This window comes from Octopus bimaculoides, chromosome 4, assembly GCF_046866305.1.
Source record: "Octopus bimaculoides isolate indiv1 chromosome 4, ASM4686630v1, whole genome shotgun sequence".
Taxonomy (NCBI): Eukaryota; Metazoa; Mollusca; class Cephalopoda; order Octopoda; family Octopodidae; genus Octopus; species Octopus bimaculoides.
The window spans coordinates 11,670,571-11,686,956 of NC_142931.1; the positions used below are offsets into that span (position 1 = coordinate 11,670,571).

General features: G+C 35.0%; 1 protein-coding gene across 1 annotated transcript in view; it reads left to right on the forward strand.

Moving 5' to 3' along the window:
• Positions 1 to 4,258: 4,258 nt before the first annotated feature.
• Positions 4,259 to 16,386, forward strand: part of LOC106872186 (DDB1- and CUL4-associated factor 1) — a 49,675-nt gene continuing 37,547 nt past the window's right edge. The window contains exons 1-3 of the mRNA XM_014919084.3: positions 4,259 to 5,008; positions 13,864 to 13,940; positions 16,049 to 16,122. Of these exons, the coding sequence (XP_014774570.1) occupies positions 4,908 to 5,008; positions 13,864 to 13,940; positions 16,049 to 16,122 (252 nt within the window). The 5' untranslated portion in view covers positions 4,259 to 4,907. The remainder of the gene's footprint in view (positions 5,009 to 13,863; positions 13,941 to 16,048; positions 16,123 to 16,386) is intronic.

The following is a 16,386-nucleotide window of genomic DNA, read 5'->3' on the forward strand; positions in this document are numbered from 1 at the left end:
AGTGAACAGGTTGCCGTTTCAGAGTGATGATAATATTTTGACACAAATTAAATTTAAATGTTGAAGTGAATCTAACAGTTTTTTTGTGTGTTCTTAAATGACTCATAAGCATCTTCCATGCTGCAGTTGTTTTTGTTTCAGCACATGACCTCAGATCAAGTCCCTTGCTATGCAAGTACATCTCCATAATTATGAAAGGATCATAGCTGAAATGCCTCTGATCATAAGTCAGCTTGTTCGTACTTCTAAAGAAACATCATGTTTCAGTGTGTTAATGAATGGATCTTTGCTAATTCAACAGATGGTTTTCAGGGTAAAGTATATGGTCTATGTTGTTAGTTTATGTAGTAACAACACCATTTTCTATGTGTTTCTTACTTGAACTTTGTACTCTGCTCCAGACTGAAGTATTTTCTATCATTGAAAAAGAGCTTTAGTGTTTGTGAGACCAGGGATTGAAGTGAGACCAGGGATTGAAGTGAGACCAGGGATTGAAGTGAGACCAAGGATTGAAGTGAGACCAGGGATTGAAGTGAGACCAAGGATTGAAGTGAGACCAGGGATTGAAGGCCAAGGCCACCAAATTTGGTGGATAAGGTGGCCTGCTGCCATCCAGTGTCATCAAACCAATCACTACATAATTCTTTGGAATCAAGATCCATGAAGAGAGATATGTGGCTGTAGCAAGGGGCAATAGATTTAGCAAGGTTAAGCAGCTCCTTAACAAGAACAGTGCTGGGTGTCCATCAGTCTTTGAAGCTGGCAAAGCTTAGACCTGAGGGTAAAGCAAATGGCAAGTGGGAGGATCAGTGAACTGAGGATAAAGATATCCCCTTTCAAGATCACCTGTACCCAGTGAAGTGGTGGACGTACATCCAAGATAGCAGCTGCAAAGTCTTTTGCATCATAGCTGACATTCACAATCTCAAGCTTGGACAAGTTTATCTCAAGGCTGATAATTGCTAGAGCAGGGACCACTGGTCGGAGATCATGGCAGACACTCGCTACTAGGTCACCTATCATCACATTATTCAGGTACCTGACATCAAAAGGAGCCGTGGTGCTCTGAGCACTGCTGTCCATCCCAGGAGTGAATCAGAAGGGGTCCACTTGATCACCGTTGAATGTCGGTTGAAGATGGTATGACCTTATCTGCACTGAGAAGCATGCTTGGAACCCCATATAACATGTAAGCCAGTGGGTAGGCAGACAGAGCATGGCTTAGGCAAGGCTGGAGCAAGTGGTCATGGTACAGGCAATTGAAAGTATTCTTCATGTTAAGCTTGACAATGAGGTTTTTGGAGTCACTCAATATTGTCTCTGGAGGACAGTCACTGAAAAACTGTCTAGCGGCATGGGTGGCTCCCTCACACCCACTGGCTACGCTGATCCCCAGCTGTACCAGGCCGAGTTCCTCACCTAGTTCAGGTGCAACAGAACTGTAGATCACTTTAGCTGTGAGTCTTTGGAAGACATTTCCCACAGTTATGGGATGTATGCCACCATCCTTCTTCCTGAGAGCAATTAGATGGGTTGAAAAAGAAGAGGTTTGGGGAATAAGGATACAGTGCACTGTAAATGAATCGGCTGATGAGAGACATAATTGAATTCAATGTTACAGGAGGGATAGGGAGCAACAGTATAATAACCTTGTACATAGATCACAAGTAAGGAGATGATGTACAGGGTGGGGGAATGGAGCAGAACGAGAGAGATATAGAGGGACAGAGGTCAGCAGTACAAAGTGACAACTATAGAGAGGAGTATAGATAGCAGATATGAAAGAGTGTTGAGAGGATGTTAAAAATGAAGTATGGAATTCTAAAATGTCATACAGAGACAGGGTGAGATACCTGGAGGCACAGAGAAAGGTAAGTAGTGAAAAATAAAGTGGAAATGGATTATGAATGTTAAAGAAAAAGGTTCTAGAAAGAGCAGGAAGTAACTAGTAATGCAAAGAGGAAGAATTCAGATTCTTCTGTTATATTATTAATCTCTTTAATGTCCACAGGAGGCTAAACATAGAGGGGACAAACAAGGACAGACAAAGGGATTAAGTCGATTATATCAACCCCAGTGCGTAACTGGTACTTACTTAATCAACCCTGAAAGGATGAAAAGCAAAGTTGACCTCAGCGGAATTTGAACTCAGAACATAAATACCGTTAAGCATGAAGCCTTAACTCAGACTAGTTGATGTCAACTGAAAATAGAATGGAACAATATACTTAAGATACATTGAGGAAATTAGTAACCTTAAAATTATCATAAAATTTTTTTTTTAATTCTAAAATCTGGTGACCTTAATGAAAAGAGCTTGTTATACTCATAATACTTTATCCATAAGTTAAAAATTGCATATATATATATATATATATATATATATATATATATATATATATAAAGTGAAAATTTAATTATATATATATATATATACACACATATATATATATACTATTAAATTTGTCACTTTATTCATCTAACTTATCTTTGCTAAACTAATATATTTCAGTTTTCTTTTTGGTTATCTTCTTTATGTATATTTTTCCAGAATGTTCAGGAGAAAAGCTCAAGCTAAGACCTATAAATCTAATATTTGACTAGTTATGGACAACTTTTGTGTTTTCTTTCCTTTCTGCATCAAGTCAATATTCTATTGAATTATATGCCATTTTGTGTTGAGAACATGGTTAATACTACACAATATAATATTATATAATATTGTGTAATATTGACCAAGAATTGGTCATAATGTTAAGCTTTTCGGTTAATACAAACGTTGTGCTCTTGAGTAAGGTAGATAACTCTGCTTGCTCCAGTTTACCTGACTGACAAAAGCAGGTTCTATTGCTACTTTACAGTTCAGTAAAGTGTAAGGAACGGGTATCGCGTAAAAACAGTAAATACACCATACTATTCAGCGAGCAAAGATAAATAGATGTAAAATTGCTTATCTGCTAAGCTTAACTGAAGTACATTTCTGGTTCCAACTACTCGTTTATATATATAGTCGAGCGGTTCAGAAAAAGGATTCAACAATTTGGATGATCGAACCCGTACTCCAAAAACAAAAGGAAAACAATCTCTTCAAAAAACATTTTTTTTTAATTGAAAAGATTTTCAGTCGAAATTTAGGTAATCGTAGAATGGGTTTTTGAGCTATATGATCATTTTAACCATATCAATTGAATTATGCATAATAATTACGAGAAAAATACATATTAGAACAAAAACGTTGCATTGTCTTTTTTTTTTCATGACGATATTTTTTTTTTTAATTTTAGAACTCAAATATTAACGAATTTATTTGGGTATTATAAATATTATAATATAAATTGGATTATTCTGAAATTGGGGTAGTTACGCACATCGAAGTTTTAAAACGTCACTAAAACGCAGTTTTTTTGTTTTTTAATATTTAATGCAGACTTTGAGGCAATCTATTTTATTGAATACGCACACGCGTCTTTGCGTGCGTGTATATATGTATATATATATATATAATGTACTCATATATTCCGACACGCGATAAATATTATTCCAAAACAGGAAAATGTTGTTTGATTGTATCTTTTATTTTTAAGCTACCATAATTTATTATTACATAACGAATAAAGCATGTTGCCGACAAATTTTAAGGAACCCACGTGGTGAATGTCGAACTTTATAGTTGTTGCACCACTTCAAACGGCCATAATTTATAAAATGCAGCTCTATATACTCTCTAAATCCAGAGAAAATACCATAATAATGAGATATGGAATATAAAATAACAATATAAAAAAACTAAAATAGTTTATGGCAAAATACTTCAATTTATCCTACATTATTTCCATGAAATTACATATACATAAAGCTGTACATATATATAAATATATATAAATATATATATCAACCAGCATGTGTCGGAAGATCTAGCGGCTTATTCGTTAATAGTATTCTGGAATATATGAATAATAGAATACTTGCGTTTGTATCTATTCCTTACAAACTTAGCTATGTGAGTAAAAAGAATCGTATACAACTATCATACTTTGTCTCAGATTAAAATTAAAATCTTTAAATATTCTCAATTTAACATAGCCAACTACAAACATATTAATTAAAATATTTAATTTTGATAAATTTCGAAGCACTCGAGATATTTACATGACAACCACTCGATTGTAAATAGAGCATTCTGCGATAGTTTTTTATTCTTATAATAAAAGAATACATTCGGAATAGCTTAAACCGGAAGTTGAGCTGCACCACTGTTAATGCTAGCAGCAGCTTTGTATTCGTGTTAGACTCATTTGGTAGTTGTGTTTTAATGTAGGTTTTTAAAGCTTTCTTAAAGATAATTACCGTTTCCAGACAATTGTAGGAGGTGAATCTTGGCACCATAGAAACAATCCATTTTGAAATTCATTACTTCGACGAATCTACCTCATTCCTACCACATCTGTTTATTGTTTGTTTAGAGGAAAACTGGTTTCTTTGAAAAGCGTGGCATTGCTTTGCTTCTCTCGTTTATTAATATTTGTACAAACCAAACTTTTTCCCTTCTACTTTTCTTTCCCTTAATTTTTAGTATAGTAAAGAGCTGAAAAGAAATTGCTGTGTTTTACAACGATTCGAAACAGTATATTTAAACTGTAGACCCATTTTTGTGTGCGTGTGTGTTAATTACGAATTTGTTTCACTGAGTGTCACTTGTACTTTTCCGAGTTTCCATTTTCCTTGTTTCACCAAAATGAGTGAAAGTTGTTCGTCTCGCTAATAGTTCCCTTCCTTCCTTTCATTTTTCTATCTCACCAATGTAAACAACACCATATAACTTTCCCAAATAATACCAAATAAGAGGAAACCAAATATTTTAACAAGAAACAGCTACAGAAGCAGCTGTTTCTTAGCATTGTCAACAAATGGCTACACTTGACTCTTTATCTACGCTAAACGGAATTTTGGAAGAATGGAATCGCACCTCAAAAGAGAGCAATATGAACCCCGTTCCTATACTCACGAGGTTAGTATTTATTATTTTATTGAAGAATTTTAAAAGTAATGATAGGTCTGACATATATATTTCAGACCTATGTTGATGCCGCTTGGGTCCATCACGTGTTTTTAACTTGCGCACATGTGAAAGTGTTTAGTTGGGGAAAGTCGATGGAGTATTTATAATTTTCAGTTGATACAATTTCTCTAACATCACTAATCTGATTAACGCAGTTATTTTTAAGGTTGACGTAGAATTGATAATTTTTTTTTTGCATTTGTTTATTTTTTTTTTTTTTTTTTTGCAATTCTTTGTCACCGATTAATTTTAATCAGTTATTTTTGTTTTTATATAATTTTCAAAAGTCTTGAAGTAATTAAATAAATAAGAGTTACAACTAAATTCCTTTACATTGGGATCCAAATGTCTTTTGTGATATTATAACTTCCGGTTTCTCATTGTTTACCCCTAACCGACTCCACAACTTGACATTTCAATTTTTCAATATTTAGCCAAGTATTCGGCTTACACACAATGCAATTACATTCAAGGATATTAAGAATTATATATAATTCGTCTTTTGAACACTGGATCTCGAAGCACATCGCACAAAACTATAAATAATAGCACGTAAATATTGTTGAAAAACCCTTTTGGATAGAAAAAGTTGGACAGTCTTCGACTTCTATTCAAAAGGTTTTTTTTCAACACAATATTTACAGCTTTATGTGATATGCTTCGAGATACAATGTTCCAAAAATTAATTTATGCAACCATAACTATATTATTTATATTACATAATATATATATATATATATATATATATATATATATATATATATATATATATATATATATATATATATGTGTGTGTGTGTGTGTGTGTTCTTTGTCATACATGTTCAGCCAACCCTAACCCTAGCCAAACTTTATATTTAGGGAAATAAAAAGGTAAATGCCGATAAAAATGCTTAGCAAACTAGTCGTGTTTGTTTATATATAATCGACTACAAGTCATTGTTTTGCTGTGGTCTACACATATTTTCAAAGTATGGTGAAATTATTGAACTTTGTAACAATTTCATCGTAATCGATGAAACTTATATTAAACTTCATAAAATGTAAACTTTACAGTAGCTTCTAATATATTCCATATAACTAGTTTAAAAAAAACATCTTCCTTAATTATGCATAGTTTCAAGAGAACTAAGCTCGCTGATTCCTCTGTCTGTCGATTTTCCCCACCTAAAATATGTCCAAAGTTGCGTGAGTGTTTGTAAATGCCGCCGTTCTGATAATTACGTAAACACTTGTAACCTCGTACGCAATCATGTATGTTTGTTATGTAATAATTTTACATGTCACACTCATTTGTCCTAGAGAACTTAGTTGAATTTTACATTGTCTGAATTTCCCGTCTTTCAGATTTACTAATCTCAATCATTTTATCAGTAATTTCTATTGCCATTCTACAGGGATTTATAGAGTTGGAGCTTTTTGTATGTTTCATCAATTCCGGCATACTCCACAGATGTTCCTATTTTATATCGGTGTTGTTTGGGTTTATCCTCATCCTGTTTGCATTACCAGCCAACAAAGGAGCACTTAACATGGTAGAAATAACAACTAAATGTCTTCATTATTATTATTATTATTACTCTTGTCTTAAAAAGAAGGCTGCATTGGATAACGCAGTTCTCGCTATGCAACGTCTTAAATTAAGATGAGATAGTCACTTAAAATAGGATGGGTCTGCTCATTCATGGTTGACCTGAGATAAACAATTCTCTTTCGCTTCCAGTTTCAGACTTCATCTACTGGAAACCACAACGCCTTGTAGGATATACATTACAGGTCTCTGGTAGATCTTAATATGGAAGGGAGGTGTCCTGTTAACTAGGAAATAGTCAACAATACCCCAAAGAACGTGTCTCTGTTTTAAATCACTGCTAATGCTATCTACTTGAAAATAGTTTCCAATTTAGGCATAAGGCCAACAGTTTTAGGTGGAGTAGTCAGTACCATTGACTTCAGCATTTGACTGGTATTTTATCAAACCTCAGTGGGATGATATAAAATTCACTAAGATATAACAATAAATCAATTGACAAAGAACCATATACAATACATAATTGAATGTCCAATATGGTATGTTCAAAATGTCGCTACTTATAAGATTAAGAGGCTCTTAGGGTTACCAACTTTATATTCTCGACTATAAAGCACTCTCTATCATTCACATAACTTGCTATATATCATCATCATCGTTTAACGTCCATTTTCCATGCTGGTATGGGTTGGACGGTTTGAGGTCTGGAGAGCCAGCGGCTGCTCCTGGCTCCAATCTGATCTGGCAATGATTCTACAGCTGGATGTATATATATATATTTGAAAAAGGAAAATAATGTTTTTACTGGTAGTTCTAATCAATTTAATTTTCTAATAAATATAATTTTACAGTTTGGTTTGTAGATCTATTGAGTTCTTTGTTAACTTCGGTGGGGAGATTTTTTGAAGATTCCTTAATTTTTCTGGAGAACTTTCTTGCATTCGTTGGTGGCAGTCATACTGATCTTCAGGTTGTGTTGTGCTGTGTGATTCTCTCTGAGGTGGGGATGGGATTTGTTTATAAGTGTGGGAGAGAAGGAATGTTGATGAACCAGAGCTGAAAGTAAATAGTAATTTTCTATGTTAAACTCATCTTTAACATAGAAAATTAAGATAGTTGATTCAGCCATAGGAGAATTTGAAAAACATCTGACCATTATATTTTTCACCAAAGGTCAACTATTCAAATAGAACCAACAAGAGGACACTTTCACCAGCCCTTCATAAAACACTCCTTCAACACCCCATCACCTCCCAACCTTCAATCAATTATCTTGTTTTTATCATTCACTATTTTCTGGTTCGACAACCACCATCAAGAAAGTTCTCCAGAAAAGTTAAAAAGGAATCTTTAAAAGTCTCCTCAGCAAAGTTAACAAAGAATTTATTAGATCTACAAACCAAACTGTAAAATTATATTATGAGAAAATTAAATTGATTAGAACTACCAGTGAAGTCATTCTTTTCCTTTTTCAAATATACCTAACTGTACCAAGGATTTCACACATTTTCCAACATATCTAAAGTATGTTTGCTCCCAAACAACACTATTTTAATGCTGTTGACACTGCCGAATGCCCAGATGTTGAAACCATAATGATATCCATGGGGCAGCTGATGATGGAGGTATGTTGGATTGTTGGTATGGATTTCAGCATGAACACTTTTGCTTCTGGGATACTTTTAGCAGAACAACAAGATCACCAGTACACCTAATTATTTCTAATTAGCTCTTTAATACTCCAGTACTAAATATGCTAACACTAACTAAAATCTAAACCCAGCTGTCACTTTAGTTGTTTTAGTTCTGATGCTGCTGACATAGACACCTTCCAGCCTCTTCTTATACCCAGCGGAAAGCGAGCCGCACCAGCTGTCAGCTCGTACTCATTTTCAACTGAGTGGACTAAAGCAATGAGAAATGAAGTGCCTTGCTCAAGGACACAGTGTGCTGCCTTGGTCCAGGAATGTGCGACTTTACAATCATTAGCCTAACACCCTAAGCACTAGGCGATGTGTTTTCACTATCACCACATTGGGATTTGATCTGAAAATATACTTTACTCACAACCTTTCTTGACCTGACCTGGCATAAAGCCATCTCCCTTAGTACTACTGCCCCACCTCTCAGATAAGGGGTCTTGTTTTGCAAGTTACTTGGTAACCTCACTAGTGCCTGTACCATGTAAAAAGCACCCAGTACACTCTGTGAGGTGGTTGGCATTAGGAAGGGCATCTGGCGATAAAAACTGCAAAAGCAGACATTGGTGCTTGGTGCAGTCCTCTGGCTCATTGGCTTCTGTCAAACCATCCGATCCATGCCAGCATAGAAAACAGACATTAAATGGTGATGATGATGGTGGCTGCATGCTTTTTCATCTTTAATCCTCTTTTAATCTGGTCTGTGTCATGCTGAAGCACCCCCATAACAATACAATACAAATGAATGTTAAAACTGTGATAACTTCATATATACACTCTGAATAATTTATCTCATGGAGGACTTTCCAACTAAAATAAATTGTATTTCTGTTGAAATAAACAAAAATCAGCTTAGTTTGATCAGACCTTTGACACAAAGGTTATTGATGGAATGTCTAAGAATGGGTATCACATTTTAGTCCTGGTCCCATTGTGAATATTGATATAAAGTTATTGTTTAATGTCATGTTAACTCTGCTTGAGTCATGTGTGTCTTTTTTTTTTTTTAAGACAGCCTGTACTATCTTCACCACTGAACTTTCTGATTAATTACCTTACTAGCAGACACACTTGCTATGCTCCTATTTCATGCTGATTTAGCTGTTAGATAAAGGCTTCGTTAGTAGCTCAGCCATACCACAGCAGGTGTGGTTGTGTGGTAAGAAGTTTGCTTCTCAGCTACATGGTTCCCACTGTGTGGTACCTTGGGCAAGTGTTTTCTGCTGTAGCCTCAGGCTGACCAAAGCCTTGTGAGAGGATTTGGTAAATGGAAACTGAAAAAAGTCCATTGTATAAATATCTATATGGGTTTGTCCCCCATCACCGCTTGGCAACCAGTGTTGGTGTGTTTACATCCCCATAACTTAGTGGTTTGGCAAAAGAGACTGACAGAATAAGTACCAGGTTTTAAAAAAATAATAGTACTGGGGTCAATTCATTTGACTAAAATCCTTCAAGACAGTGCCCCTGCATGGCCATGGTCTAATAACTGAAAGAAGTTAAAGATAAGAGACCATTTTCCATATTAGGAAGCTAGAATTTTCGCATTTTAATTTTCAGCAATATCTGTTACACATCAATAACAAGTAATTTTGTATTTGATACCATCTTACAGATTTCCTTTGTTCACTTGAATGCTTGCTCTGCTATAATACTTTCAACTATTCTGACTTCTCTGTATTTCTGTTGAAATTCCTTACCTTTATCTCAATTTTGAAAACCATGAAGAATTTAGTAAAATAACTTCATGGCTATTTAAGCTGGTGTTTGGAACGTAAATTAATGTGAAATTTTAATGGAAGGTTTGACTTTTTATTGCTTTAAAACAGGAAGTATCATAGAACCAAGTGTAGTCTCAAATAGGCTGATCTCAAAAGGGTTAAGTTTCTTAGCTCGTATTATTATATAAATTTCAATTTTTTGAAATGACAATGACTATATTTCTGTTGACTTAATCCACCATTAACATTGATTTCTTTCCTCCTACCCTTCATTTATATGCTCATTTTTTCATGTTGGAGTGGGGAGTGTTCTGCATACAATAATCTCTCAATTATTGCAGGTGTTACATTCCCCACCCACCGCAATAGGTGAAAATCAGCAAAGTAGAAACAGTACTGTACTGTATATTTTTATTTATTTTTTAATTTTTATGATTTGTATATTTTTATTTTATTATAAATGCAAAACACCACCACGGTGGAATCAATGTATGCTTAAATAATAAACTGCGATTTGGTGAGGGATTACTGTATTTTCATGTTTTCATAATTAATTAGAATGTCTAATAAAGTATGACCTGGAGAACGAAGGAAGATTTTGATATCCTCAAACCTAGACTGAATACTTGTAGTGGACCCAAGGCACCCAGGAGCTAAGTGGTGGTGTTTGTCTGTTAGGTTCATCTTAGTGTTGCACACTGATGGAGATATCGACAGACTTTGACATGTTCTTTCTGCTTAGTGGTCAGCAGACGGGACAAACTTGGAAGACGTGCCACATGTTCAGTTCAGGCTTTAGGATTGCCTGCACAGACCCATATGACATCAGCAATGTCATTGATTGTCCTCCAACAATCCTCATGCACAAGCTGATGGATTTTCTCCACATTTCTAGGGGTGATGCTCAAGGCAGGTCTTCCAAATCATTCATTGTCTTCCAGGGATATTCTTTCACAGTGGCTCTTTGTTTCAACTTCCTGTCCATGACAAAATCACAAACTACAGCATACATGTGATCACAAATTTCACAACTTGCAAAGTAAACACAATGATGTCACATGGCACATTGCCTCATGAAGGTTGTTGCTAGCTCTCACTGCGCATGCAACCATGTGCTGCCATCTGTTGGTGCACTAGAGAACTAGTCTAGGAATTTTTTCCTATCACCTCATAAACCAAAACCCATGTAGTGTAATGGGCAGAGATAACAACAGGATTTTTTGCTTAGTGTGTATAGTTTTTGTGACAGTATATTGAAAATGTTAGCCTCTAGTCAATTCGTCTGCAATATTTTGTCATAAGATGTCTATACTTCTCAACATTTAATGATGGGAATTTCTTAAGTTCCTTTTCTCGTCATTAAACAGCAACCACATTGGTTTACGTACTCATGAGTCTAAATCTAGTGCAGACATTTTGATGCATTTCAGGACAGAACACTATTCTTTGTTAGCTCTTCTCACCTTAGGTACCAGATCATCTGGGAATAATCTCTTTTGACAGACATTGCATCATATCTGTAAGGAAATTTATTTCTCCTCTGCCTGTGTTTATGAGCCATGAGATAAACTCCTGCATCAAGGAGACTTATGATCTGAAAGTAGTTCATAGTTCATACTTGTAATTATTACTGGAAACATTCTTCTGTCTCCTTTGTATTTAGTATACACATATTTATAACCATTTTTCTCTTCACTTGTAACCTTAACTCTTTTCATACTAACCTGCCTAAGACCACTCCAGGTTTAACAAAGCAAACATCCTGTTTCAAAGTAATGTATTTACTGATGTGTAAGACTTGCTTTTATATTTTTAAATGTATCAAAATATTGCCCTATATTGTTTGTCACTGTATTACAGATGGGAGACTAAGTGTTGTAGGCTAGGCACAATAATTCTTACTAATAATAAAATGTTGAAAACAAACCAAAATATCAGTCTGTTAGCACAATTTTACGAAAACTTGTATATGGTACGTCACCAGTTATGCGGAGCGATCACATCATCTCGTTCCCAGCATACATAGCCCACACCTGCTTTGTGTCCTACATTATTTAATAATGCTGTTACTTTTAAGAAAGGTTTTTTTTTAAAAATTATCTAAATGAAATTTCTCTTAGAAAGATGAAAAGAATATTAAACTTTCGTCTTCGTATCAGCCATTTGCAACCTGTTGATTACAACAAAATAATAGCAATGGTGCACCACCTTGGTGGCCGACTGCAGTAACACGAAACCTCACAGCCAGAAATACAAGTTTCACATCCTGTATGATAATTCTCTTGACCAAAATGTAATACAATACAGTTGATCTGGAAGAAAATAAAGTTAAAATATACTATTTGTATAATGTAGTTTATTTATAAATTTTCGCTTCACATTCCTGTATACTGCATAGAATCGTACATTATCCCTTACGAAACAACTTTAAAATACTCAATAAGTATGACAAAACACACTAAATCTGTTTTTTCTCAAAATTTACTTATAAAATAGGGGTGTGTCTTATACAACAGCAAATATGGTGATCTAAATTGAAAATTTCATTCAAATTTTGTGTTAATTTATACTCCAAATAGTAGCTTAACCTTCAGCATTTAAATCAGCCATAGTCAGCTCAAATATCCTGTTTTATGTTCAAACTGGCCATATCCAGCCTTTTACACCTACTCTACAATGTCACTCTAAAAATAAACTATCACATCATCAAAATCTTTAAGCTAAAATATAAGGCATGATTAATTCAAAACAATGTGAATAATAAGCATTATATTTGATTGAGTAATTTGAATGTAAAGGGTTAATAATGACTCTGTCAGAGCAATATAGTATCAAAATGGTTAGTCTTTTTGTTTCCTTTTTTTTTTCCTGAGAATACATTGTCTATGTGTATGAAGTAACTTTTTGAATTATCGAAAATTCACAGTTTTTATCAACATAGTTGTGACTTTTTCATTTTGTAGAAGGAGGAACAAAAATACTATTTTAATTAGTTACATTCAGAGGGTGACAAAATTTAAGGATAAGAGAAAATCTTTACAATTGTAAAATATAATTAACTCAGTTAATGCTAACTCGACTGAAACTGCCCTTGGTTCTATGATACAAATTCCCAAATAAAAAGCTTCCATCAAAATTTCATATCAGTTTATATTAAAAGCACTAGCTTAATAATGACAAATTATTTTAATAAATTCTTCATTTTCAAAGTTGATTGAAACTAAAGCAGTCTATATAATAAACTAATTTTTTCAACAGAAATTTCAAATGGAAAACGGCAAGTTGGCCAAAACGTTAGCATGCCGGGCAAAATGCTTAGCGATATTTCATCTGTCTTTATGTTCTGAGTTCATATTCCGCCAAGGTCGACTTTGCCTTTCATCCTTTCGGGGTCGATAAAATAAGTACCAGTTGTATACTGGGGTCGGTCTAATCGACTGACCTCCTCCCCCAAAAGGTCAGGCCTTGTGCCTAGAGTAGAAAAGAAATTACAAATGGGTTAAAAAATATATTTCACTCCTGTCGAACTATCATCATCATAGAAAAGTATGAGGATGACAAATAGCAGCAGCAAAAAATGTAGCAACAGCCCTTGTTAAATAATATATATATTGGGAAAATACACAACTCTGTTTGAATAAAATGTTTTACTTCTATTTCATAGTTTTTTGTTTATCCATTGGAACAGTGTCAAATTGTCAAAATACTTGTCCTGGTAACAATAAAAAATGTATAAATTTGAACAAGCGTTCTATTGTTGAAATGTGTAAAGCAATGAAAGAAAAAAAGAAATTGGTAAGCAAGCCTAAAAGGTTATTTATTTTTACTAATAATGTCCTTTATTTTGTATAGGATGGCTGAGTTAATTGAAAAAGAAACTGAAGCATACTTTAAAATGGATCCAGATCCTTTTGATGATCGCCATCCAGGTAGGTTTGTCTTTCAGAGTTATTTTCCAATCATGCAAACTTCATTCTGTGATAGAATAGGATTTATGTTGTTGAACTGCATAGTTTATTTAGTATGTTTATACAGTCTTAGCCCTTAAACAGTGGACATCGGTTGATGTTTCAAAGATTTTACATAGATATAGCCATCATCAATTGATACCTGAGCATCTAATTTGTCAAATGCACCTAGTGTGGGAGAAATCAAGTTGCAAGTGGAAGGCTTACACAAATATAAAGTTTTTTTTTCTGACTTTCCTTCATCATCAAATGGGGCTGATGATGATGATGCTCTAGGTAGCATAGGAGAAAGTGATGCTTCAAAGAGCTCTGGATGGAAAAAGTAGACTGATTTTCTTCATTTGTACCCATCAAGCCGAGCAAAATCAGTCGTGGCAGATACCGGTGTCGCACAAATGGCACGTAATGGCACCCATTACACTCTCGGAGTGCTTGGCATTAAGAAGGGCATCCAGCCATAGGAAACCATGCCAAATCAGACTGGAGCCGGGCACAGCCTTCCAGTGTGCCAGTCCAGTCAAACCGTCCTACCCATGCCAGCATGGACAACCGACATTAAATGATGATGATGATGATGATGTACATTCATATGATAACAATGTAGAAAACTCAAATGAATTTATGTTCACAAGGATGCAAAGGAAAGTGAATACTTTACAGCACTTTTCGATAATGAGACTGTAAATTGTATTGTGAAAGAAGACTTTTGCTTCTTCTTTCTTGAACATTGAAAATGGTCAAGATAAAACTTGGCATAGCAAAAGTTGGGTAAATATTTTGTTGTTTCTTGCCTGTTTGGCACACATTTGTGCAGCTCTTTCCTGCCATTTAAGAGTTAATGATGTTAATTAGGCATGTTGGTATTACAGTCTTTGCTTAGAACCATAAAGAATCTTACGCTCTGTAACACTTAACTAAAAAGGAACAAAAGAAACACGGCAATGATGACAATTGTTTCAAATTTTGGGATAAAGCCGGCCATTTTAGGGGAGAGGGTTAGCTGATTGCATCAACCCCAGTATTTGATTAGTATTTATTTTATTGACACCCCCCCCCTCCCAGAAGTGAATGTTTGAACACAGAGTGTAAAAAGTCAGAAGGAATGTCACTGAGCATTTTGTTTGATGCACCAATGACTCTGCCAGTTCACCATGAGAGTATTGTCTGCAGTGCTCAGACTCACTATGACTCTATGCAAAAGGGTAGAAGGGAGCACAGGAAGTATAGAAAGGCAGCAATGATAGCCAAAAGTGCATTCATGATACATGCATGTACCTCATGCTACATTGATAGAAGCTGTATTTTTAAACATGTAAAATGTAAAACTAAAAATCTGACACAGAAGTAGGTTCAGATGCATTTAAATAATCGTAATCATCTTCACTATGTGTGAGAAGAAATTATTCCATTACTTCTTATGTTAACTTTATTCTCTAGAAATAAATGTGAGAGAGGACCACAGCACACAGTATGGCTGTGTAGTATGAAATTTGCTTCCCCATCACGTCTCAGGTTCAATCGCACTTGGTGGTATCATGGGCAAGTGTCTTCTACTAAAGCCCCAGGCCAACTGAGGTCTTGTGAGTGGATGTGGTAAATGGTAACTGAGAATAGCCATCATATATGTTTGTGTGTTTTTGTGTTGCTCTTGTCTTGCTTTGGCATCGCTTGACAATTGTAAGCAAGTGTTATCATGCAAGTGGTGACTTTTGTTTCCAATCCTCTGAGACATGGCTGGTCATGGGGAAATATTTTCTTGTTTGGAAACAAGCGAGGGTCAGTGACAGAAAATCCACCTCAAATCCTGTCTGACTCATGTGAGCATGGGAAAATGAACATCAAATGATGATGATATTCTCTCAAGCTGAACAGTGTTCTCAAAGATTAACGTGGATATCTTAAGGTAAAGAAGAAAATATAGTAATATATTAAAGACTGCAATAACTACATTGTTTCATACAAAAGATAATTGGTTATAACAAACTACATTCAAAAGAACTTCGTTAAATTTAACAAATCATCTTTTATATTTTATAAAATGTAAGGTAATATTTTTGTCTTCTCCTCAGGTATTGCCAATCCTAATTGTACATTAGGTCACTTAATGAAAGCCCTTTTTATTAATGAAGCTTTTATGAGTAAAGTAAGTACTTTGACTTCATTTTGGTGTGTGTTGTATACTTAATTATATAAGTAATCATTTGTCTGTGGAGGCGCAATAGCCCAATGGTTAGGGCAGCGGACACGCGGTCGGAGGATCACGGTTTCGATTCCCAGACCGGGCGTTGTGTGTGTTTATTGTGCGAAAACACCTCAAGCTCTACGAGGCCCCAGCAGGGGGTGGTGGCGACCCGTGTTGTACTCTTTCGCCCCAACTTTCTCTCACTCTTTCTTCCTGTTTCTTGAG